General features: G+C 35.3%; 1 protein-coding gene across 1 annotated transcript in view; it reads left to right on the top strand.

Moving 5' to 3' along the window:
- The window catches only part of SYNE1 (spectrin repeat containing nuclear envelope protein 1), a 427,753-nt gene that overhangs the window by 155,010 nt on the left and 245,481 nt on the right, over positions 1-27,262 (top strand). The window contains exons 26-39 of the mRNA XM_045544593.1: positions 263-371; positions 2,008-2,172; positions 5,145-5,312; positions 6,824-6,994; positions 7,810-7,950; positions 11,804-11,964; positions 13,960-14,110; positions 17,216-17,443; positions 18,173-18,271; positions 19,960-20,147; positions 20,534-20,657; positions 22,018-22,184; positions 24,456-24,609; positions 26,625-27,253. Coding sequence (XP_045400549.1) covers positions 263-371; positions 2,008-2,172; positions 5,145-5,312; positions 6,824-6,994; positions 7,810-7,950; positions 11,804-11,964; positions 13,960-14,110; positions 17,216-17,443; positions 18,173-18,271; positions 19,960-20,147; positions 20,534-20,657; positions 22,018-22,184; positions 24,456-24,609; positions 26,625-27,253 — 2,655 coding nt within the window. The remainder of the gene's footprint in view (positions 1-262; positions 372-2,007; positions 2,173-5,144; positions 5,313-6,823; positions 6,995-7,809; positions 7,951-11,803; positions 11,965-13,959; positions 14,111-17,215; positions 17,444-18,172; positions 18,272-19,959; positions 20,148-20,533; positions 20,658-22,017; positions 22,185-24,455; positions 24,610-26,624; positions 27,254-27,262) is intronic.

Below are 27,262 nucleotides of genomic sequence, written 5' to 3'. Positions count from 1 at the left end.
AGTGGTCCCTTCCTTCCTCCCAGGTGCAGAGCGACTGGGCCACATCGTTCTCCTCAGCTGAGCTCCCTCCAAGTATCTGAGCACAGTGGTCTACGCCCCTGCCCTGGGCTTCGTGTTAAAGGAACAGTTTCCAGAAAATTTATTAATCAATTCACTAACCACTTGATTGTGAAATTCCCATGAGCGAATTCAAAATAGAAGACGTATTCTAACCCTTCTGATATTTTCTCCCTTTAATAAGAAAATGTTTGTGTTGTTTCAGATTTTCTGAGTTCTGCTCTTGGATATCTGCAAAGGAGACACAATTGAAGGCTATCAAGGATGAGGCCATCAGTACCGCCAACCACGGAGAGGTTACACTTGCTGTTGAAGTAAGTTTATGGCCATTGTTTGCTAGAGGAAAATTTCCAATAATAAAAAACAAAAGCTAGACAATCTAACAGTTGTCTTTTTTTTTTCCTTGAAAAATATTAAGTTTCTGAAATTGTCCTTAAAATAAGTCTCATATTACTGTGGAGAACTGTAGGGGTTTTTCCTATTGAATCATTGGTAGCTTTGAGAGTTAGTCATACTCAGTGGGGCCTCTAAGGCATCTTTTGCTAATGGGGAATCCTGGGTGGAAAATTGCCTGCATGGGTGTATCACCCCACAGAGGTTTAAAAATTGTCATGGAAAACAAGAACATTATATGCTTTTATACATTTTTCAGCCATGAAAAAGCCAGGTTACAGAAAAATCAACAAATTGGGCAATGTCTCTAAGCATCTTTTCTATGTCAGATTGAAGCTGGATTAGTTCATTTCAGCCTCTGTGAGTTTGAATACAGCCTGATAAACCTGGCCAGGGCCTCAGAGCCTCAGGCCTGAACACAGGTTGCGTTCTGCGAATGGTACTTTTTCACTCTTACACACACTCTTACACTCTTTCACTCTTACACACACTGTTGTGAAAATTCTCCATCTTGCAGCAGTTTTAACCCTTGCAAGTCACATAGTTGCTGTTAAGGAGAATATATTTCCTTTCTGTTCCTGTCCTCTGAGTTCTTTCTTTTTCCAATGAAATTATATAATCTTCTCAATGCCAAAGGTGCTCAGTAATGTCATAGTTCACATATCGAGGGATATCTACATTTGCCACTAGTTGCTGTTATAGTACAAAAAGTATTCACATTTTAGAATGAAGAGATCACTGGCTTCTGGAACCATCTGTTTTCCGGCTAGTGTGCATCTGCCTTATGAATGCCCTGGAGCAGCCCTGTTTGCAGACCCCCCAGCCCTGTGCCACCCCAGAGCTGGTGTGGGAGGCACGGGCTGCCCCAGTCACCACTCCCTCAGTCACCAGCCCTGCGAGGCCTGAAGCCCCAGTCTCCCTAGCGTTGTCCTGGCCAGTAAACTCTCCCTTCCTCGATTAGACCTGTGATCTTATTTGTGCATCATAATATATGGGGTGCTGACTTTTAAAAGCTAACAAAAATGAGGCAGAAAATGCAATAAACCTTTAGAGCATCCATAACAATATTCTACAAGTAGACTCTTCAATAAAATCGATCGACTGTTTTTTAAAAAAAGGACTACCATTCTTTTTTCCAAAATTACTATGTTCCTTCCAGCTCACAGAAAGTAAGTACTCTCCCTTTCTCTCTCTCTCTCTCTCTCTCTCTATATATATATATATATATATATGTGCTATAATTCCCAATTTTGGGATCTCATATTCTTCTATAGTACTTTGAGAAGCATCTTCATTGTGATCAAGAAAATATCTGTAAATATTTAATCAATCTAATTATGAAGGTGATTTTTTTTTGGTATAGACAATAGTATTCTTTAGAGCACTTATGGACTTCTGTTAAAGATGTGTATAAAAGTAAAATAAGCAGGCACTCTATTTGAATGTCCGTCTCCATTCCCCTCTACCTTGCAAGCCTTCTTTGGTTGAGTCCTTTTCTGCTGGAAAGTTATGATTCACAGTTGTACTTTGTTCATCAAAAGTGTTCTCTCATTGCAGGAGATCAGAAATGGAGTTACCAAAAGAGGTGAGACCCTCAGTTGGCTAAAAGCCAGGCTGAAAATTTTGATTGAAGTTTCTTCTGAGAATGAAGCCCAGAGGCAAGGGGATGAGCTGGCAAAACTATCCAGCTCTTTCAAGGCTCTCACAGCTTTGCTGTCAGAGGTATGTCATTTCCTCACACTCTCAACAGACTATCTGAGTGAGGAATCTGCAAGGTTCTCTTTCTTTGGGTTGTAGTTAAGCAAGTAATTTTATAAAGAAAGTATACTTGAAACAGAATAGTTATCATATTTATTAAAATGAAGATTGTTGAGAAAAGGGAGTAGGATGTTTGAATTATGATAATTTGTCAGCTCAGGTTAATGACTTATGTGTAAAGCACAAAGCTTATCAAATCCACACTTCTTTACTCCTACTAAAAGCGTTGTTATTTCAAAGTCAGTTTAAGGTATATCATAGAAGTTAAGAACAAGGCTTGAAAGTCAAACAAACCCAGGGTTAGAACTTAAATCTGATACCCTATTTCCTGTGTAACCTTGAGCTTGTTATTTAACATCTTTGAGCCTGGATTTCCTTACTCGTAAAACAGGGTTAAAAATATCCTAAAAGGCAGTGTCAGTGATTAAATGTAATAATGTATTTAAAGCACTTAGTACACTGCCTAGGACAGAGTAAATGCTCAATAACTAGTAGTTAATAATAATAAAATATTCAACATTTAGTTGGCAGGCCAGTTAAATTTTCTTTTTAGCCAAGGTCTGCTCATTTTAAACTTTTAGATGTGCATTTCAATGTTTATCTACATTCCTTTGTAGATTAAAATATAAAAATCTATCTACTTCATTTCTAGGAGGGCCTCTTCCACCACCAGCAAGAATATTTTTACTGACCAGGTTTTTGTATAAGTCTAAGGAGTTTGTGTGTGGGAAGATAATGTAATAATGTAAAATAGAAAAGATGTTTACTAATATTTCTTGAAATTGTATAAATATGAACTTGTATGGGGAAATGATCTAACAGAGGACTATAAAATGTCTACAAAGCTCTCTGACTCTGAAGATCTAGAATTCTCTATAGATGTCCCTCATCTAACAGTTTGTCAATTAACCTTTTATATTTTTAATCCATGTAAATCTGCTTCAGACTGTAGTGGTGAATTTACATAAGCCCAAAATATTCTGAACTGCATGTGATTTTAGTTTTATGTGAGAATTTTGATACATAAATTATGATTTTCTTAAGAATTTTTGACAAATTGAAAATAGAGATATGATTAATCAAATTTTAGAACATAAACTATTTCAATCCTTTGATTATCCATCTTCCATAGCAACGATCAAGGTTAGTCAGTTGCCACTACCATACTTTAAGTGAAAATTTTACCTTAGTCTCTTCTACTCTTTCCTTTCTACTTTAGGCGAGAGTGAAGGTAAGAGCAATGCTAAAAAGTTGGCTTATATGAAGGTGATCTTTGAGCCAAGGTCTAACAAAGGGTTTTAGTCACACTGATAGACAAATTTGTAATATCTTTTGTCACCCCCCAAAACCAAAAGAAAACAAAACATTTTGTCAGCATTTAAAATTAGAAGTTACTAACATTTTTTTTTCCCAAGAAAGGCCATTCACTTTATCTTCCCAACACTCTCACAATACTGCCGTAGAACTTGCAGCAACAATCTACCTCTTACAAAGTTTTATACAGACATTAATATTTTATACACTCATCTGTCTTAAACTTCTGTATAATTTATATTAATATTGTATTTTGCTACTTAGTCGCTTAGCGGAGGCAAAAAGAGAGGAATGGAAAAGCACACATTCTGTTCATAAATTTATGTGAAAAGACGGGTTTGGCACATTCAGTCCCTTCCTTTGATAATAATCAATTTAATATTTAAATGAATGTTGAACACAAAGTGTTTACAATTGTCCAGTGTAAGAAAAAACAAGGCTGTGGGTAGATTCACAGTATGTAGTGAAGAATCATTTCTTTCAATGGATTTATACTGATTTATACTGAGATCTGGAGTTCGTGGTTTTCACAGGGTTTTATTGCTGCTTGTTGGGAGAACAGCATGCTCCAAGACACCTCAACAAACTCAGATCAGGAGAGGGTCAAAGAAAAAGATAGGCTAAGAGAAGGAGAAACTAGAAGGCTTCTGGGAGAAAAATGATGATCTTAGTGAAGATGAAGGATAGACTTTGAAAATAAAAGACTTTGGTGAAACTAAAATAGAAGAAGTGGAAGTTAGAAGAGAAAGTTGAAAATTCAGGAAAATGACAAGGAAGAAAATCTGCTAGAAAATGACAAAATTGGAAATTATTTTGATGTTTTATGTAGAAATATTGGGAGTGCATTTTTAACAAATACTCTTCTATTCTATTCTTTTTCAACTCTACAATTTTTTTTTTTCTTATTTACTTTAAATAGGATAAACTCAACATTCTTGTAAGGCACTTTTATAATTAGGTTTTAGTCATGAGATTGTAATTAAAGAGACCCAGGAGATGATATACACAATACATACAGTTGTATTATTCTGCCTTGATTGCCAGGTCAAATGGGTTTTTACTATGTAGCAGAGCACCATATCAAATGAGGCTTGCAATCCCCATAAAAGACTGCGTGGTTTAATAATAATGAAATAAGCCTTAAAATATGTGAGATAATAAAAGTTTGAGATCAGTGTTTATATTTCAAGTGGTTGAGACAGAGTTTAACTATGCATACTCTTAAAATATGTAAAATTACATGATCTTCAATAGAAGGATGCTGATCCAAGGGTACAAATTTTATGTTATAAGATGAATACATTGTGGAGAGCTAAGGTACAGAATAATCACTGTAGCTGATAATACTGTATTGTAAACTTGAAATTTGCTAAGAGAGTAGACTAACTGTTCTCACATATACAAAAAAGGTAAATATGTGAAAGGATATACAGATGGGCTAATTAGCCTGATTAAGGGAATCATTTTGCAATATGTATGTGTGTGTGTGTGTATCTTAAAATATTATATTGTATACTCTAAATATATACAAAGTTTATTTGTCTATCATATCTCAATAAAAAAAGATTACATGAACTTCACTAAGTATCATATGATTTACATTTCTTTTCATGAAAATTTAGGTTGAAAAGATGTTAAGCAATTTTGGGGACTGTGTCCAGTACAAAGAAATAGTCAAAAACTCCCTTGAAGAATTAATTTCTGGCTCTAAAGAAGTTCAGGAACAAGCCGAGAAGATCTTGGACACTGAGAATCTGTTTGAAGCACAGCAGTTACTTCTTCATCACCAGGTAGAAATGCCTTTTTATTCCAATGCATTTATATGAAGTTGATTAGTTATTAACAGGCAGAGAGATGAAGAATTTATCCACTGGGTTGGGGAGTAGATGAGGTGGGCACAGGAAGAAACCCAGTGGAACGGTTAAAAGAATTTGACACTTCTGTTTTCTGTTCTCTCGGTTAAATACTAAATATTTCAGAATATTCTGCAAGATAAATTCCCAGACTGAGTGATTCAGTGACATCAAAAAGCTCAAGGAATATTGTGGAGAGACAATTGACTCAGCTATGAAAACCTGTATAAAACTTGCCAGATTGCCCTTTTCATAGCAGAGAAGGAGAGCACAGAGATAGACAAATGGTTTCATATTTGAGATCACTATTCCTTTGTCATTATGTTAAAATATTTTTCTACAATGTATAACTTCCAACACATTTTAGTTTGGGAAATTATACTTTACTTGAGCACCAGCCCCTTCAGGAGAGTATGCTCTTACAAAGGATTAGAACTAGAAGTACAGAAATTCTAGTACATATATTGATAATAAACAATTTTAACCAACTTAATTCCTGATAGTCTGGTAGTAATCATTAAAATATATGTATAAATGGAATATATTGTCCAACTCAATAGAAATGGAAATATGATTCAAATAAAATATATTTAATGATAAAATTCTAGCTAATTTGATGTATAATAGCAAAATGCTAGCTAATTTTATATATAACTATAATATATAAAAATGGAAGTTGCATTAAAAGCAGCCTCTAGGCTTTATAGATTTACTTAATAATTACAAAAAGGTTGTGAGTTCAAAAAATTAATGTTTGGTGTTACAGTGTTCTCAATCATTGTAAGACCGGGTTTTCTACTCAAGTCAAAGAAATATAAGATTATACATGTTTATATTAATATTTAAAAATTCTTCTCATGTTTTGGACAACGTACTTGATTATACTGGTATGTGTACTTTGTGAAAATTCAAAAGCTGTACACTTGAGATTTCTGTATCATTCTGATTGAATACTATACTTCAATAAAAAGTTTACTTTAAAACATAACTTTTCCCAAAATATCTTAGCAGATTAACCATTGTGAATATACTCAGGAAGTAAATTTCATAATATTAGCATTTTTACAGCATAGATAATAAAAAAAGTTGGAGTTGAGACTTTGTGTGTTTAGGCAGAAAATAATTATTTAAGATGAATCATGTCAAATGAATTGTTTTGCCAGATTCTTTCTGGAGTACTGCACAAAATGCTAAATGTTCTACAAATTTACACACAACTAAGACACTAAAGCCAAATTATTTATGTTGTTTAATTTTTATAAATAATGTCCATCTTTGACTAATATAGAGTTCCCATTACCGTTTTAACTGCGAGTCTTAGCTTTAATATACAGTTCAGGCCTACACTGCAGAAGACAGTAACTTTATGTACCTTTGTTAAGTATGGGTGTTTCTGTCCCTGCTTAGAGGGTAAAATTTATATTTATCTGTGGAATAAATGCTTCCAGCAAAAGACAAAGGGGATCTCAGCAAAGAAGAGAGACGTGCAGCAGCAGATTGCTCAGGCTCAGCAGGGAGAAGGCGGGCTGCCGGGCGGAGGCCAGGAGGAGCTGCGGAAGCTGGAGAGCACCCTGGACAGCCTGGAGCGCAGCCGGGAGAGGCAGGAGCGCCGCATCCAGGTAGGGGCCGGAAGTCGGGGACCATTTAAATGGAGGCCAGGCTGCGTTGACTTCCGGTTGGGCTTCATAACTGCAGAAGCAAACGTTTGTTACCGCCTCTGGTGCTCCAGCTTTGTGTTACTTACGTAGGCTATATGAATTTTCTCTTTTAATCACCACATCAGCCTTAGAAGTAGGTATTGTAATTTGCATGTTTCTAAGTGTGGCTGCTTGAGAAGAAAGAGTTTTGAGGACTTGCCCTCATGTTACACAGCAGGATCAATAATAAAGCCAGAATTTAATCCCCACTTGTCTGAATCCAAAAATTTGATCATATTTTACCTTTTCCACGAAGTCCTGCATCCACATGTTTATGCCACCTTTTTGCTTTATTGTGATGTTGACATACTACCTTTAAAAAAGTTTTTGAGTTTTTGCTACCTGCTCACTTGGTTTTTCCTCCTCTCCCCTCCTCTCTACCTCCCTTCTCGCTTGCTTCCTTTCTTTTCTGAGAGAGATTGGGAGGCATTTTTTTTTTCTTTTGTCACTTATCTACATTTTGAGTAATATCTTTAGGTTTCTAGGGCTTTACAACTGACAGAGAACTCAGAAATCATCTACTCCTTGTGTCTTTTTGTAGATGAAGACATTGGGATTGACAAAGGAAATTCTTATAGAAGACATTAGAATCACCTTTACTCAGTGTGACTGTGTGAAATTTGACCAAGAGTTCACTGGCGGTTGACCATTTAGCAAATGCATGGGAATGTGACAATATTTTATGACATACTTTGGTCATTTATAACCTGATATGTTGTTTATTTTTTCAAATTTAGGTCACATTAAGAAAATGGGAGCGATTTGAAACAAACAAAGAAACAGTAGTCAGATACCTTTTTCAAACAGGTTCCAGCCATGAACGCTTCTTGAGTTTTAGCAGTTTGGAAAGTTTATCTTCAGAATTGGAACAGACAAAGGTATATTCATAAGACCGTGTGGTTCCTTGGTAGTCAGTACTCAGAAAAAAAAAATTATTTCTTCTGCATTATTACTATTAATTGCTATTATTCATTTAATCAAGATTTACTATTTGTTGATGACCCATTTTTTTTTTCAACACACTGGGGAATGAAAACATAAGTAGGATTTAAACATCAAGAGCTAAGATAAAGTTTTCATAAAAATGGGAAATGGTTAGTTCCCTAATAGATGTATAGATTTTTAAAAATCTAGAGGCAATTATTTTTTTTAACTGAACTTTGAAGAGCAGGTAAAACTTCAAAAGTGGAGTTTGGAGCAGAAAATAGACATTCCTGGAAGGCAGAATGGCATGAAGGTTAAAAGTGTTTGATATGGGATTCTGTGTTATAAAATAGAATAAAGAGAAGTGAATTTGTAAAGGAAGGTTGTGCTACATTGCAAAGAGTCTCAAAAACTCAAAGCATTACTCTCTAAGACAAAATGGAGTTGGAGCCATTGAAGGATTTTAAGTAAGAAGGTCAGACGACCAGAGCTGTGCTTTAGGGAGATGAATTTCTAGGCAGTTGTAGAAAATTGACTGAAAATGTGAAAGAGTGGGGTTATGGTGTTCAATTGGAAAGTCTTATGAAGATATGGGCGTTAATATGGTCATACATAAGGATGGTGGGGGTGGCAGTTGATGCATGGGGATAGATGGAAAAGATGTGGAGTTCACACTAAGATAGAGCAACTAACTAGAAAGAGTGAAGGAAAAGAAGATGATACCAAGGTTTTGAGCCTGACAGAGACTATGAGAGCAAGATAGGGAACCTGAAGGAGAAGCTGTTAATGGGGAAAGATGACCAACTCAGTTTTGGACATAGTGAGTTTGAGGCTCCAATGGAGCATCAAAGAGAAAATATTTAGTAGATGTGCTAGGTGAGCTTAACCCTGTGATCCCAAACACCTTGAACACTCTGAGCAGACAAATAAATGTGTACAAATCATTTAGAGGTCATTTTGTTTGCTATTGCGCATGTTTTGGGTTTATAGAAAGACTGTATCGGTATAGTAAATAGGTCAGCTGATATGTAAAAAAGAAGAGACTTGCACCCACCCTTTCTTAGCCTTTAGAAAGTAAACCCTCATGCTTCTGTTTCCTTACCAGTAAAAGGTTTCTCTGTCTCCCATACTATTTTTTGTTGTTTCTCCTATTATTAACTTACTGAGGAGTTTGAAGTTTTATAAAGCCACAGATTCCTTTAATATTCTGTACAGTTTTCATCAGTCATTTAAATAGAACATTTTTTAAATTTTTGATTGTAATTATTTTATGTGTTAAATGTATCAGGTGTCTTTTATAAATACAAAGACATCTGTTGGATTAATTTTTGTATGTGTTTCCACCAAGGTTATACCTATGTTTTCTGACACCCTGTGACTCTATTTACCTAAACTCTTTAGATTTGTTTATCTGTAGATGTAACTTTTTTGTCTTATTATTAAAATTCTCCTTAGATCATGATCTTCCATACTTTGGGATTGATTTAATAATATAAACTAACATTTATTGGACATGTACTGTATACTGGTCTAATTACTTGATGTTTTATCATCTTAATTTAATACTCAAAACAATCCTAAGAAATAGCTATCATTATTAATCCTGTTGTATAAACAAAGACATAGACATATAAGGCACAAAGTTAGTGATGAACTTGTCTAAGATCTCCAGATTACTAAATGGCGAGGTTGAGATTCAAACCTAAAAGGTCTCAGTACAGAGCCTACACCCTTAGCCTCTATATTATATTTTCTTTCCAAAACTGAGCCACTTTACTAATTGCTTATGTACACTGCCACATAAGCATGTATAATCTAGAACAGTTCTCCTCTACTTCTTTCTTCACCTTGCATTGTTATTACAATCTTTATTCCAGTTGATAGTCCTGGGAGTGGTTATTGTGCTAAGGAATGGTTTTGTGTCCCCTGTGCTGCTGTGAGGTAGGGTGTGCACAGCAATATCCTGTTTAATCTTCACAAAAAGGTATGGTTTTACTGATGAGGAAATGGAAATTCAGAGAGATGTGGCTCAAGGTCACTCAGCTAGAAAAGGTCAGAGCCTGGTTTCAACTTCCAATCAATCTGATGTGAGTCAATTCTTTCCTGATGGATCCTGCTACAACTCATATGTTTCCTTCTCAGGACTTGGAGATAAGGCCTTACAGTGTTATTCTATTTTTGCTTAATTTTGGTTTTTATCAGCATCATTTCTGTCTTTGAATTCCTCTGCATTGTGCTTTCCCTTTACATAGCTCACACAAAAGGCTCTAAGATTGGATGTATATAAGCATTTTCAAATATTATTTTATCCATGTTTTTTTCCTGGATTCTGAGAAACCCTAGTGGAAAAAGTCACTTTATCTTATACTTTTGATTCTCTTCCTGGGATTCTAAGAAATCATGCTATGGTTCACAGTCTTCACAACTGAATCTATAGTGACTGTAAGTTCACATATAGTAATAGTGTGTGCTTTTAACCACAGAACTTAATGTTGTGACATTAGCATATATCACATTTTAGGATATTGTAAGTCTCTACACTATAAGGAAGCTGTGCTTATTTTTAGTCTCTCAAATTTCAGGGTACTTCTATGAAGTACCACTGATAGTTCTATGAGGACATGACGTATTTCAAACATGAAGATACACTAGTATTATGTGGTAACTCTATCTTATATGGTATTGTGTCATAATTCTGGGAGTTGCTCTGACCAAAAAGCTGAATTTTTAAGAATATTTACATTAGATTTCTACATTATCCATTGAAGAGAGGGGAGTTGATGATCAAAATTTAAACCTCTTATGAGATTCTCTTACATGAGAAGAAATGAGACACTAAGTTAATTTTCTTCACTCAAAGTTATCACTGGGATTACTTTTTGTACCTGACAAAATTCAGATAACATCTAAAGTTTGCCAGTCTCATACATATTAAGTTAACTTTTCAATTAAAATAGTTCAGTATTGTTGCAAATCAGTGCATGGACTTAATAACCCATTTTGTCCTCAATTTTATGTGTAGGACAATAGTTGGTACCTGCCAGAGTGTTAGGCACTAAAAAGTGAAGTTGCTAATGGAATTCTAACAGTCACTTTCCAAGAAAAGCATTACCATCTGCATTTTATGTTAAAGAACCTGAAAAGTAATTCACCAAAGTCAGACAACTAGTGATTAGCAGATCCAGGATTCTGCCCTAGGCTTGACTGATTCAAAATTTACCTTCCTTCCACCATGTTGCATATGTGTATGTAATAAATAAGATATAAGAGCATTAAGATCAGATTGTATCTCTTTTTAGGGAACTGGGAAACTAAATATTTCTTTATGATAAGGACCACTGATGCTCTATTTTGACTAAGATATTAAATTAAAGAAACATCTATTTCTATTCATTGACCTAGTAATCCATTATCTCTAATATTGATAAAAATCAATCACTATCGAGTATTTTGTGAACTGGTCTGTAATAAATTACTATATTTGTGGATAAGCTAATCATTATAATATAGCTAAGAATTCTAAGAAATAAACCAAAGCCAGGAAACAATGGAGAAACCATTTTGTGAGAATTGTTGGATAATTATTAATATGAATATCTATCGCTGGTTGTGTATGTAAAATGAAAAAATGTTAGCAAAGGGTCTATTTTGGTCATATGGAAATGTCAGTTTTATTGTTAAGTACAGTATAAGATCCATACATGTACAAATCCATCTATTCTGCGGAATACTATGCAGTATAAGCAATTTATGTAAGAGCAGAGTTAAATAACATAATATGTCTACCTAACAATTTTTTTTTCCTAGGAATTTTCTAAACGGACAGAAAATATTGCAGTCCAAGCTGAGAACCTTGTAAAGGAAGCTTCAGAGATTCCACTTGGGCCCAAAAATAAGCAGCTGCTTCAACAGCAGGCTAAGTCAATCAAAGAGCAAGTCAAAAAATTAGAAGACACGCTTGAAGAAGAGTATGTGATTGACAAGTCCTAAACTTTCTTCTCTGAGATAAAGTTTAATAGAATCTTTCCTGTATCTTGTATTCAAAACATTCCTTTGAAATCTCAAAGTGTCTGTGTATCCCAGCATGTTTTGAGGAAGCAACTTACAATTCAAAAGAAAGTATCACCAACACAGAAACAAATATCTGTAACAGAGCCGAAAAATAGAAGGGATGTGGTTTTTGTGTCTTAAACGGATTAGTTCATGAGGAAGCCATATCTATTCCATTCTGTGGCCTTTGTACATTATAGAGGGAACCTTAAAAAGAACCAATATTTAAATTTTTTTTTTTAACTGTATTATTTTGCTGTCACCAGTTGGAGGGAAAAGGAGATACTTTGTTAGTGTTAATTCTAGGCCGAAATACACATCACGTAGACTGGACATCTCCAACTTGAAGAAGCTCATGAAGCTTGTTTACAGTGCCTCGGTATTCAGATTATCACTTAGTATGCTATTTCCAGAAACTAACTTTAAAACTATTTTATTTTTAAACATTTAATGTTTGTTTATCTGAAAAGAAAGACCTAACAATTTGGCCTATTGATACCCTGTTATATATAAAATATATACAAAAAAGTTTGGAGGGGATAAACTTATGAGGATATGGCCAATATTCCTCAAAATAATATGGCTAAACATTTCTATTTTTAAGGTTATTTAGTGGCAAATCAATGGCACATAATAGCATGTTATTCTTAAGAAACAGGACATCATTTCTAAGATGAATTTTAAAGTGTAAAATTTGTTTTTAATACTATTAATGCCTTGAAATGAACATTTTACATTTGTCTGAACTTTAAAATTTGATAAATATTTTATTTAAAACAAATTATGACTTGAAACTTTGAGGACTTTATATTAAATATTCTCCATCAAGTTATGGAAATAGTAAAACTTATAGTTTATTAGAAAGGAAGCTGCTTCTATTAAGAATATCCATTTGGATCTCTATTTCATTTTAAAAGTTGAAATATAACATAGCTTGCATTACCTGTACTGCTGAGAGAATTGAGCACAGCTGGGGTATAAATTTGAGATTGCAATACTATTAAATTTGACAATCAATGATGCCATTTTATTTTTCTTGATGTCTTTAAGTGCCTTTTGGTGAACAGGGACATTCTTTCACTTTTTTTTTTAACCCAAGAATTTATCAGTTGAATGATATACTGTTAGTTTCTTAGTTTTTTCCTAGACTGAAAGCCATATTCACCTGGTTATATATGCATAGCTAATACACACAGGGAATCTATATGACATTTTATTCATTAGATCTGTTACAAATAAGGCCTAAGTTGTCTAAAAGTAGTTTAGGGTGCTCTATACACAAAGTTTATAAAAGTCTTTTGGAATCAGGGCCATAGGACATCTATGAAAGTAGCTGAAATCACTATAGATTATAAATCTCAGACTTAACTCTAATGGTAGAAATAGGGCCTGCCTGGCAGCATGGGACTGAAATCACAAGCTCTGTCTAGATTCATGAAGATGCATTTTACAAACATCTTTCACTATAAAGCATCCCTGCAGTGTCTCTCCTTTAAGAGCAAGAGGAACAAGTCCATGAAAATAGGATTTTTAAAAAACTATGTACACTGGAATCTTTTCTGGCATAGTTTATTAAAATGAGACTTAGCAACGTCTGGTCACATGCAGAGTTTAATTAGATTATTCCTGGATTCAAACCCCTTTGGACCAAGCAATATTTTATTTGAAGTGCAGTTCCATGCATAACATAGCATAGATGCCACCTTGTTGAATGTTCATTCTCAGAGAAAATAGGAAACCTTCAGGCCCGACAAACTACTCAAATCGGATGTGCATTTTTTTCAGTTCAAATATTTGCAACTTTGAAATGGTCACAGATGTCTTCACTATCTTTTCACCTGGTGATTTAAAGGAAAATGTGTTGTTCTCTATTAAAATACTGCATTTTATTTACTTAATTTGGTTAATTTTAGTATTAAAACCATGGAAATGGTGAAAACCAAGTGGGATCATTTTGGCAGTAATTTTGAGACTCTGTCCGTCTGGATAACTGAGAAAGAAAAAGAACTCAATGCCTTGGAAACTTCGTCATCTGCCATGGACATGCAAATCAGCCAAATTAAGGTGACCTGCTCACACATTATATTTATAATCCATGTGTAGCTTTTAAGAACTTCTTTGTTATATTTCGTCAAATGCTATTTGGTGCCAGGACAAATCTTTCATTGCCATGTGACTCTATTAAAATTAAATTTCATATAAATTACTAACAGGTCTTGATTGATACTGGGCAACACTTTATAGATGGAATTATGTATTAATATTGTCTGACTTGTGCATTCAAAGTCAATATTGTGTGCAATATCATTAAAATATTTTTATGGTTACATTATTCTTTTCCTTGATTTTGAATTAACGTCAATCGAATTCTCTGTTGATTTATTTGTACAACATGAAATGTATTCATCATCTACAACTCAGCTTTATAAGAACCATTCCAAATGTCTAGCTCAAGAATTGGTGGTACTTACCCTCACCAACCACAAGCAGGAGTTTGACAAACTACTTTCTTTAGGTGAAGCAACCAGACCCAGGTGCTCTGTTTTCATTTATGACCTCGGGGCATGGACAGGGATGCTCTGATTCTTTAGCTCTCCCAGCTGTAAAATAACCGTATGGATAGACTGTCATCATCCACTTCATTCAAACAGTTTAAGAAAAAATGGGCTTGAAGAAATGAGCTCAGCTTGTTCATCTCTCTTTCTTTTATACAGTTTTACACCACACATTTTCCAACTTCAGGCACTTCTTTTTCTATCTCAGCTCATTTTTTTGGAGTGGGAAAACCCTCTGCCATTTCATTCAATTAAATATAGTAAAATAAATACCAAGGTAAAGGAATGTTTCACACTATGACTCAGAGCAAGTTATTGCCATGTGCAGGGTGGGAGGATGCAATGCTGCTAAGATTATCCGCTCTGTGGATCATCCTCGCTTATCACACATCTTCTGCAGTCAAGGATACATGGAATATGGTACACACAGTCTGCTATGTCGTCTGTGCTGTACTGGGAAAAATAGATGACAAGCCATTAAACGGTTTTCATGAAATAGTGTTAATCTTTAAAACTTTTTAAAAGTTGTCATTTTATAATTTTTGCTAAATTCTAAGTAAAAAAAGAATAGCACATTTAAATAATTTTATCTCAAAAAATCCCCTTTCAAAAATTAACATACACTTTAACTTATTTATCCTTTCTATGATTCATTTGCCACTATTTTAACCTTTATTCCAAGACTTCCAAAATATATCAATGGTCAAATGTCATTTCACTATTATTCCTCAGAAAAAAGATAATTACACATTTTATTTTAAACATATAAATATTCAGTTGTGGATTTCCATGCCATCAGACTAGAAAAACATTTTAGTATGTCCAATATGGCATTTTGAAAATTATCTAAAATATATTAAATGCATTAGGATACTAGGAAAAAGATACTAGAAATAAAAAAAGATAGAATGTAATACAGTGTCCTATGGAAATTGGTCTAATATGTTCATATTCAATTTCCAATAAAAAGACTACATTATGGGAAATATTAAAAATATTGTAACATTTGTCATAGTGTTTTCACTTTATAACAACTTTAGAATTAAAATTAATGAAGCATTTGCATTGTTGGAAGATAAAAACTCCAAGCCCATTTTTATTCCTCATTACATGCTATTCTAAATGACTGATTTCTTATTCCTGATTGATAATGATAAATAATAAGAATAAATGCTGGATTTATTTTCCATCTTCTTCTCTTGCATAGTTTTTCTTTTTTAGCACAATTCAACAATACAATTGTATGGTTTGTATTTATTAATTTTTTGATGACAGGTATGACTAAGAACTAAGAACTCTGTTCTTAACTAAGATTGTTTCACTGATACGTTGTAGGCACCTGGAACAATTGTGAGTGCGTTGTAGACACTCAATGTATATTTGTTGAATTTATGAGTAATTTTTCTAAAAAAATATAGCTAGCCTTAAAAAACACCAAAATGAAGAAAAGGCTGTCTTAATGCTCAAACAACAGATATCTATCAGATATACCAACTTCAGTCATACATATGAAAAATAAAAATAAATAACTTATGCACACCTGGCATTTAATCTAAGTTATTTTTGGTTGTCCCAACTAGATAGAAGTTATTTCTGACTATGTTGTTTCATCTAGATAGAAGTCACAAATTTATGTCTTCTAGGGTAACTGTATTTTTCATTTAAATTATTTGAAACTGAGACTTGTCTGAATTTTTGACATTATTTTGATTGAATGATTTGGCCCTTTTTCTCAGAGAAACAATTTTTATTTGTTATATATATGTTTATGAGAGGTATAATCCTACACACACATATATGCACACACATCCTTAGTAGTTACCAGTATTTTTCTGGTGTTGGCTAAGATAGAAAATGTCCTTTTTGCTCCAAATTAAAATTATATTACATAGGCTTTTTGCTGTAAAATATTAATATGTAGCTAATGAATATAGCAGTGGAGTCCCTGGAATAAGAGTATCAGCATCACCTGGGAATTTATTAGAAATGAAAATTCTTGAGCCCCACCTTAGACTTACTTTGAAATTCTGAATCCCAGGGACTAGGGGCCAGATTATCCTAATGGATTCTAGATTTGGAATTACTGGCATAAAGAATAGATGATAAAATTTTTAAAAAGCTGGTTTTCTGTAGAAGTGCAATCAGAAAACCTTTTCATTTAGTAAGCCATAAAATACTCAACTCTATTTTAGAAAAATAAATGAATGTCAATATTAGCATTCCAATGAGTTCCTGAAACATAATGCTTCCCCAGATCAGCTGATTAAAATGCTTGATTCACAGGGTAAGCAGAGAATTCTCTGTGCCTTCAGAGATGCTATAAGAGATCTAGGGACATTTCCTTGCTCACTTCACTGCAAGCAGGTGTAGCTGTTTCTTTTTATTCTCTATCCAGTGAGCACAGCCTCCATCAGGTTGTATTTTGCAGACGTCATTGGCCATTTCTATCCTCCCCAAGCACATGGTGTTTGCTCATAGCTGTGCTCTGACCATCCAAGATATGTTGAAATGTTAATTAAGGAAATTTTCCTGATTTTCTTTATATGCAGATAGTTACATCATTTCAGAAAGCTTGTTCAACCTGCATTGTCATTTTTCTTGTTTTAAATATTAGGTCACAATTCAGGAAATAGAAAGTAAGATCAGTAGCATTACAGAATTAGAAGAAGAAGCTCAGTCTTTTGCTCAGTTTGTTACCACTGGAGAATCTGCTCGAATCAAAGCTAAGTTGACACAAGTAAGAAGATACTGGGAAGAACTCCGAGAGCACGCACAGTGTCTGGAAGGGACAATCCTGGGACATTTGTCACAGCAGCAAAAGTTTGAAGAGAATCTCAGAAAGGTAAGAATTGGCTCTTGTATACTTGAGTATTTCACATTGTATTTACAGGGAAATGCAATAAATATTCCACAAATAGCCGGGTAAGGAAAAGACGATTTGCCAATAATCTACCAAGTTATCAATGATGAGCAAATTTATAATTATTTACAAGATATTTTGTGGGCAGAGTATAAGAATGTTATATACATTGTGTTTGGATAGTCATTAAGACAAACATTTTCCTTTCAAATAATGGGACACATGGCTTGATATTTTTTTAAAAATGCATTTTATCATTACATTAAAAGTTATCCATAAAAAGTAGATATGCAAGGCCGGGCGCGGTGGCTCACACTTGTAATCCTAGCACTCTGGGAGGCCAAAGTGGGTGGGTGGTTTGAGCTCAGGAGATCGAGACCAGCCTGAGCAAGAGCGAGACCCCGTCTCTACTAAAAATAGAAAGAAATTATATGGACAACTAAGAAGATATACAGAAAAAATTAGCCGGGCATAGTGGTGCATGCCTGTAGTCCCAGGCACTCAGGAGGCTGAGGCAGGAGGATCGCTTGAGCTCAGGAGTTTGAGGTTGCTGTGAGCTAGGCTGACACCACGGCACTCTAGCCCGGGCAACACAGTGAGACTCTGTCTCAAAAAAAAAAAAAAAAGTAGATATGCTGCCTTTTCAATAACCTTTTTTGCCTTGATGTATATTTTTCTCACCATTATTTGTATATTGCACCAATGTTTTAGATCCAGCAGTCTGTGTCTGAATTTGAAGATAAACTTGCTGATCCAATTAAAATATGTTCTTCAGCTACAGAAACATACAAAATTCTCCAAGAACATATGGTAAGAGTGTGCTTCAACATTTCTACTATTTATCAACTCAGAAATTTGATAATTCCTACTTGAGAAGAAAACAGAGTATTTTTATGAGAATTAAAAGTGGAAAAATTTTTGTTGAGGAATTATATAGATCAAACATATTCACTTTCTATAATACAAGAAATGTTGGTATGCAAATAAGTTTTCATTAAAATGTGTGTTAAAGAAATACTCACTTAAATATATTTCTCTCTTTTAATTAGAACATGTAACATCTTTAGATTATAGCTTTAATAAACCCTGTTACCACTTGCCAGCATTATAAAAATTAAATGTGCAAGGAAAAAATAGATGTGCACAGTAGATTTCAGATTTTAACCCACTACACTCAAATATGCAAAAATTATGTCCTCACTAACCTATTTTTAATGACTGGCTTTTTTGGTCTGTTTTCTGAACTGATCATTGCGAATCTTCTGCAAGGCTCCTGCAGAATTTGGGGGAAGGAGCAAACAGGGAGAGCTACACACAAAGAAATACTAAAAAGAAATATGTTAATTAATAAATAATACTACAAATATTATTCCTGCTACATGTGCATGTGTGCACATATACACATAAATGTAGAGCAAGGGGGCAGCCGATGGAAAGCAAGCAGTTGACAAAGGCACATCTGAAAAGAGGAGTGAGATTTATACTGTTTGAAGATTTTTAATGAGAATGCATTTTTGTGTTACTTGTGTAATTTTTTAATACAAAACCATGAGGAAAAGTAGGAAAATTTCACATAATGAAATTATTTTAATCGACAACTAAGTTAATAATGGAGTACCAGAGAGGATAATATTCTATGTTTCTAATATTTAGATTTCCTAGAGCAAATTATTTTTCTCTGTCTTGCTTTTCTAATTTGTAAAATGGAGATAATGAAAGAGCATACATACCTCTGAGGGTTCTTATGAAGATTGAATGAGTTAATACATGTAATGCATATAACACGGTACCTGCCACATTCTTCTTATTATTATTGTTGATTCCTGACAGCAGCCATTTCAGCCATAACTCTTTCTATACAGTTTTTGTAGAGATTATAGTATGTTACATGTAGTTTTTGTAAATCAAGAATAGGGTTTTAAAATGTTCACATATTTAGCATAAAATGAGTAATAATTTTCACAAATTATCTGAATTGTTAAGGGAAAGTTGAAATTATTCAGACATACAGCAACACATTCTTATTTGGGAAAGCCTCTCCATTCTCATTTTTTATTTCTGCATTCATGAAGTAACTTCTTATTTTCACTGTCTTGCTGTAAATCATAAGCAGAGATTTTTTTAGATTCAGTTTTTAGTTATTTTTTTGAGGGGGTACATGTGATAATTTAATAAATTCGTATAGTTTATTAAAATCAAATCAGTGTAATTGGGGTATCCATCACTTTAAATATTTGTCTTTTCTTTATGCTAGAAGCATCCAAATTATTCTCTTCTAGCTATTTTGAAATATACAATAGATCATTGTAAACTATAATCACCCTACCGATCTGTCACACACTGTCTTTTTTCTTCTATCAAACTATATATTTGTAGCCATTTTGGGGTACCGTTGCTGTTTATTATGACTAAGGGAAAATATTTTGCCCTGCTACATCTCAAAGAAAGACGTAGGTCTCACTGGATCCTGTGCGCTGGTTGCGTTCCTTCCTCCTTAGGACCTCTGCCAGGCCCTGGAGTCACTGAGCAATACAGTCGCCGCCTTCTCAGCCAGTGCCCGGAAGGTGGAGAACAGAGACTCCTGTGTTCAGGAGGCTGCAGCCCTGCAGCAGCGATACAAGGGGACAGTTAATAGGGCAAAGGAGAGACAGACTGCGCTGGAGAATCTGCTGGCCCACTGGCAGAGGTGAGCAACATTTTGCTTGAGTTACCGTCATTATTAAATAGGAAATTCTGGGCTAACTGTTCTTTAAATGACAGAGAATAATCATCCCAGTTGTAAAATACATGGACTCATCTGTCTCCTATAGGAAGATCTTGATCTTCATTATAAGATGAAGACTCTTGAGAGTGGAGAGGATGTCTTTGTATCTGACAAATTACCCAATGCAAACGTGTGCAAGCACACACGGAAATGAAAGGAGTGATTTCTCTACCTTTACATCTCAGCCTGAGATAACCAGCATTTTATTATTTATAATGGTTCATATTGAACACTCCAACTTCAGAGAGGTTTAATCTTCTCACATGATAATTTTAAATGAAATTGTTTCTTTTCTCTGCTTCCTTTAGGCTAGAAAAAGAACTGTCATCCTTTTTGACCTGGTTAGAGCGGTGTGAAGCTGTAGCTACTTCCCCAGAAATGGACATTTCTGCAGACAGAGTCAAAGTGGAAGGTGAACTTCAGTTAATACAGGCAAGTTCAAAGAAGTGTGAGGAAGGGAAATAAGATGCTCTTTGTTATGGTTGCATTATTTAAAAAATAATATAAACAAACCTCTATCCCACTTAACTTCTTGCTTTGGTTTGTGATCCCTGAAGCATCATTTGATGTCAAAATATCCTGAAAAGAGGAAAGCAACCCTGACCTGAAAGACAAAGTAATGATGTGCATTTTGTGTTGATCAGTTTCTGCGATGTGTTAGAAAATCCTGTAATATAATGTCTAGTGTTTGTATAAAAATGATCTGGCAAGGGAGTTGAGGGAAGGATGGGTAGAAATAGACAAAACAAGATTGACTATCAGTCAATAGTTTCTGAGGAAAGTAATAGGTATAATCTCTCTACTTCTGCATGTGTACAAAATTGTGGTAATAAAAGGTGTTTTTTTAAAGAGAAAAGTAATAAAATGTAGAAAGAAGTCACAGTAATGATTATTTTCAAGCAAGACAGAAAAAAATGAATGAGCACAAATGCAAATGATAGGCAGAAAGACAAAGAATATTAGCCTATTACATCCTCAAAGAAGTTAAGTTTTTAAACTAAAATACATTCTTTAAGTATAATTGAAGCTGCAGTGATTGTTGCTTATTTCCAGAGATTAATAACTTGCTTATTTTAAGTGATACTGTCTATGCCAGAAAATTCATCAAAATCGCTTCTCAAAGGAGATTTATTGTATTACATATTTATATTCCAACTTTCTCCTACCACCTTTTATAATAAATTTCAGAGGAAGCTAGGTTCTTTCACTTTTTATAATTCCTTCTCTATAAACTCTGTCCCAGGTATCTATAGCATCTGAACCTATTGCCTCATTTTCAGATTTTCTTTTTCCTTGACTTTGAGGCTCCTCCATACTCCTGGTTCTCCTGCCTTTCTGGTTTCTTAAAGAATGATGTCTGCATTTATCTTCCCAAAAGTTCCTTCTCAGAACCCTACAGTGCCTGTATCCTGCCCTGAAGATAAAAGGCAATCCTGGGTCCACAATGTGGTTCTTATTTTCTTCCAAATACATGTAACATGTTCCAAGGAAGGGAGTCACAGTTCCTTGCCTTACAAATGATAAGGCACAGATACAAAGATATCTAGGCATATACAACTGTATTGCCACATGTCTCTCTATGGAAACTAAGAGTTATATGAGTTCGAGGACCGAGAGAGGACCGCATTTTAAAAATTGCATTAAAGGTTAAGCGGATCCATTTCCAAATCAAGTAATAAAAACTCTCTTCAGCCTGGCCCCAGTGACCTCCACTTTGCAAGAAATTGCAAATCGTTGGGGGAGCAGCCACCTGTGTCGCATGTCCTATTTTGTAATGTGTTGTTGTTCTCAGGTGCTGCAAAAGGAAGTTGTATCCCAGTCCTCATCCTATAGCAACCTTTTGCAATTGAAGGAATCACTGTTCTCAGTAGCCTCCAAAGATGATGTGAAAATGATGAAACTACAGTTGGAGCAGCTGGATGAGAGATGGAGAGATTTACCGCAGATACTTAGCAAAAGGTTGGTTCTCAAAAAAAAAAAAAAACACTTCTAATATTGTTCATTTATATTTAAATGGTGACCATATAAATTAAGAAAGCATAATTTTGTTTACTTTTATTTAGCTCAACTATTCAAGGGATAATTACAGAAGGGAAGAAACTACTTTATCTGTCATTTTTCTTAATCAAGGTCCTCAAAAATAAGCATTTCCGTTGAGCGTCAATTCACAATTTTAGTTGTAAAATCAGGGCAAATGATTACACCACTTGAAATAGATTAAAGGGAGTAGCATTGCTAATGTTGGTATTTATTGCCTAAGCTGTTTGTGTATGGAAGGAAAATAGTAACTAAAATTTCACCTAATGTGCTATTTCTCAACTGGAGACATTTTCTATACATAAGCTATTCCATTTCATTTTAATATAGATCTTTATAGAGAGCAAGGGACATTACTGTTGTAGTAAATGGAGGCAAAAATGGATTAAATCTTAATTAACTAGATGACTAACAATTGGCATCTATACCTTTCTAATATACCAGAAAACAAATTTTCCCTTTATATTAGTATTGATTATCCATATGATCTTAGATGAGCATTTAAACTGGCCATTTTATATTTTATTTTATTTATTTTTACTAAAAAAATTTAATTTGGCCATAGATTCATTCATTCAGAAAATATTTATTGAGTTTCTACAATGGGTGTAGCACTGTACTATGTGCTGAGGATAGCAACAGGAAACAGAGTTTCACTCTCTGCTTTCATGGAGCTTGTGTGTATTCCATGGTTTATTTGTTCATTTATTCAATCAACAAATGTGTACTGGGTGCCTGCTGAGTGCCAGGCACCATGTCAGGTATTGGAGCCATAAAAATAAACAAAACCTGACCTCCGGTAATGTACAGATTAGTGTGGGAAACCAATGGGAGAGGTGAGCACAGAGTATTATAGGAACAGGAAGAAAAGAGACATTTGAATGGGTTCAGGAAAGATTTACAGAAGGATTTGATGCCAGTTCTGGAAAGGTGAGCAACATTCTATAAACCAGAGCAGTATCTGCCTTCCATCTATCCCTCAGAGGGAAAGTAAAAGACTTTTAAAGTGAAGCAAATATGTGAAGACATTCAAAATATAATTCATGTATGGAAGGATAATGTGTAGAAGATTATGTAAAGATTAAAATGTGAAAGCTGATTTAAAAGTTGAACTTTGGATACAAACCATTGTAATGGGTATTAGCATTTGATTAAGAAATTATTTTTAATACAGGTTTTGAATTCTGGTCTCTGATCACAGATTATTAAAATACTAATTCATTTATTACAAAAGCAGCGATTGATCCCTGACCATATCCCAGGAATGTTTTTAAGTGCTGGGTATATAGTAGTAAGTAAGGTAGGCATGGTCCTTACTCTTGTGGTATGCTGAGGGGAGGAAGGGGCTTGGGAAGATAGATATATAATTAAACAAGGGAATGAACAAGACTGTTTCAGGTGGTGTTAAGTATTATGAAGACAACAAAATAGGGTAACATGGAGGGGACTGCGGGATGGTGCGTCAAGCAAAGCCTCTGTAGGGAGACGACATCTGATTAAGATCTGAGTGCTGTGCAGGGAGCAGACCCAGGGCCTGGGGGCAGAGCACACGGGCAGAGGGAGCACAAATGGCAAAGGCTCTAAGGCAGTAATGATCTGGGATATCAGGAAACAGGTCAGTGGGAGTGTGAGGCAGAGGTGTATCAGAGGAGACCAGAGAAGTAGCTTGTGTGGGGTTCCTTGCAGACCACAGTAAGGAGTTTGGGGGTTTTGCCTTCCCAAGTGCAACAGGAAAGTGCCCCAGTGTTTAAGCACAGCAGGGAATGCCCTGATCACAAGAAATTCTTTCTGGATGTTACCTACAGAGTATATTGCACAGAGCCAGTGAGGAGGTTGGAGCTCAGGCAAGTGATGAAGAGATTCAGAGCAGGGCCAGGTAGTGAAATGGAGAGAAGAGCGAGAATGAACATATGGTGTGTTGGGGGTTCCAACAGGACATGCATAGGTCGGAGGTGCCGGTAAAGACACGGCAGGATGAAGAATGACTTGTAGGACCATCAGGGTGGATGGTGGCGATGTTAACGGAGACAGAACATTTTGAGAAAACTCAGGGCTTGGGAAGCAGAAAAACTCAAGAGGATCTGGCCTGTCCATATATTGACATAACAACATCACTTTTACCTTCGTGTAAGCTTAACTCCCCTTTCTGTTCACTTAGGGGACATTTTAACTGTAATACCTTTCTCTACACAGGATTAATTTTCTTCAGTCTGTGGTTGCTGAACACCAGCAATTTGACGAGCTGCTGCTTTCCTTTTCTGTCTGGATTAAGCTGTTTCTCAGTGAATTACAAACTACTTCTGAGATAAGCCTAATAGACCATCAAGTGGCTCTTACTCGGCACAAGGTAAATGCATTCTTTTAAGATTGAAGAATTTATTTACAAAAAAAAGGAGTTCTTGAATTACAAAGGGAAGCAACATTTAAAAATAAAAAAAACATGGCAGCAATTTAACTTTTTATTCATATGAAAATGTTTTAATAATTGAGCGTGGGAATCTAAGCAATGCATTATGCACATAAATTCAGCAGATAAAACCACTTCAGGCAACCACCTTAAAAAACTGTTTCTTCAAAGTGGAGCAAATGCTTTCTAGTGTAAGTGATAAGAATGTCCATTTTTAAGCTTCCTACTTTGTTTTATTTCAATACTGAAAACTAATACTGAATTCCAATACTTTAATGATATAGCTTTTCTGAATTACTATTTAGCTTGAAAGTGATTTAAAATTCATGCCTTATTTCCATTTTTTATAAATTATGCATTGAAGGGATGATGGGAACTTTCCTCTGTCCTCTGAAAGTCCCATTAATTTGAGTCTATGAAATGAACCGACAATAGACCAGTTAACAGGATTTATTATGTGCATAGGTACAAGAGTCCCCCAAAATATGAGACTCAAAGAAAGACCAGATGACTGAAGTTTTTATACCATACAAAGAAATAGGGGTTGGGGCTTCCAGAGGGTAGTGGCAACAAGCTGTGGGAGGGTGAGGGGAGGAAATGCTCTGTAAACAAAGCCTGTCCTATGCAGATAAAGGCTGTCAGGAGAATAGAAGGTAGCCTGTGGTACGTTTCTCTGAGTGAGTGGTCAGACCTTAAGAAACTTTTCTGGTGAGTTATTCTTCCCTGGTTGATGTTGTGTTCCTTCTGGAGGAACTTCCCTCAGTCAGATCAGGGAGCATCAGAGAAAGCCATTTCCCTGCAGTTGCTACTGCCTGGGTGCTCTTGGTTTGAAGTTCAAAGCAGCACATTTTAGTGTATTGTTTTCTGAGGGCCAATACATGATATCTATCCTGACATCAAAATATATTTAAAAAATTGTATATTAATCAAGTATTGGGATAGTGGAAATAAGCTACGTGATATTCTTATGACAATACATTTTATACTTCTTGAGTGTTCATTCTATGCTGGGTTTGCTTAATTGGCTTTGCAGAAGGGAAGAGCAAACTTTCTGATGTCTTCAGGACAGGAGGTAGTTTTACAGCTTGGAGGAAAGTACCCACTTGGTTAGGCTCCTGCCCTCCACAGAGGCTGGGGGAGAAAGGTGCTATCTTCCTTGCTGACTACATTTCAAAGCGGTGGCACCCAGGTCCTTGAGAAAAACATTCCAGGGTTGTAAAACTGACCAGAGGCTCTTACAAGATTTATACCTTAAAGTGGTAGAGAATGAATTTACAGTAACAAATTTTCCAAAGTAAATGCTATAAGAAACAGGAGGTCAGGGATCTCCAATCAGGAAGAAGCTGTCTAAAGTTTAGTAGTCACACTGAAGGGAATTCTAAAGCCATTGTGGTCAAGAATAAGATCAGTGATAATTTCTCTTTAATAGGAACCATGCTGAGAGTATTAGCAATTTTCTGCTAGATTTTAAACATGATTTCATGTGAACCTCTTCAAATTTCCTATACAATAGTCTCACATGAAGCACAACTCTGATTTGAAACTAATTAATTCCATGGAAAAGAATTTCTTCATGGATAGAAATTGATAGAATTTTTAAATTAAAAATGTTAAAATAGTTGATACATCTTTAAAAATTTTAATTTAAAAAATGCATCTTTTAAAATTTTCCAAATTTTCAATATCTTTTAAGTAACAATTTCTATCCATGAAGAAATTCTTTTCCATGGAATTAATGACATAGTTCCAAATCAGAGTGTGTTTTATGTGAAATATATAGATGAGCAAAACGGGAAATTCTATGAATATTTTTAAAAGATTTACTGTAGCTGACCTTTAAATACTATGCTATCCATGACAATTAAAATATCTCTTGACATCACAAATCCTGTAGCATATCTGTGTCATCAACTGCAGTGTATCTCAGCAATCAATGACTCTCTCTCCCCTCCCAGGACCACGCGGCAGAAGTGGAGAGCAAGAAGGGAGAATGGCAGAGTCTGCAGGGTCACTTAGCGAAGCTGGGCTCTCTGGGCCGAGCGGAGGACCTTCACCTCCTGCAGGGCAAGGCAGAGGACTGCTTCCAGCTGTTTGAGGAGGCCAATCAGGTCGTGGAGAGGAGGCAGCTTGCCCTGGCCCAGTTGGCAGAATTCTTGCAGAGCCACGCCTCTCTGTCCGGGGCTCTCTACCAGCTGAGGCAAACGGTGGAAGCAACCAACAGTATGAATAAGAAACAGTCAGATCTGTTAGAAAAGGATCTAAATGATGCTATCCGAGATGCTAAAACATTAGAATCCACTGCCATCAGTCTCGATGGCGTTCTTACCAAAGCCCAGTACCATCTGAAAAGTGGGAGCTCTGAGCAAAGGACTTCCTGCAGAGCCACAGTGGATCAGCTCTGTGTAGAGTTAGAGAGGATCCAGAACCTTCTGGGCACCAAGCAGAGTGAGGCAGATGCCCTGGCGGTGTTGAAAAAAGCATTCCAAGACCAGAAGGAGGAGTTGCTGAGAAGCATTGAGGACATTGAAGAAAGGGCTGACAAAGAGCAACTCCGAGAACCTACGCGCCAGGCCCTTCAGCAGAGGTAAAGGAA

Source organism: Lemur catta, chromosome 2, assembly GCF_020740605.2.
Source record: "Lemur catta isolate mLemCat1 chromosome 2, mLemCat1.pri, whole genome shotgun sequence".
NCBI classification, from domain to species: Eukaryota; Metazoa; Chordata; class Mammalia; order Primates; family Lemuridae; genus Lemur; species Lemur catta.
This window is presented reverse-complemented; position numbering and strand designations above follow the sequence as displayed.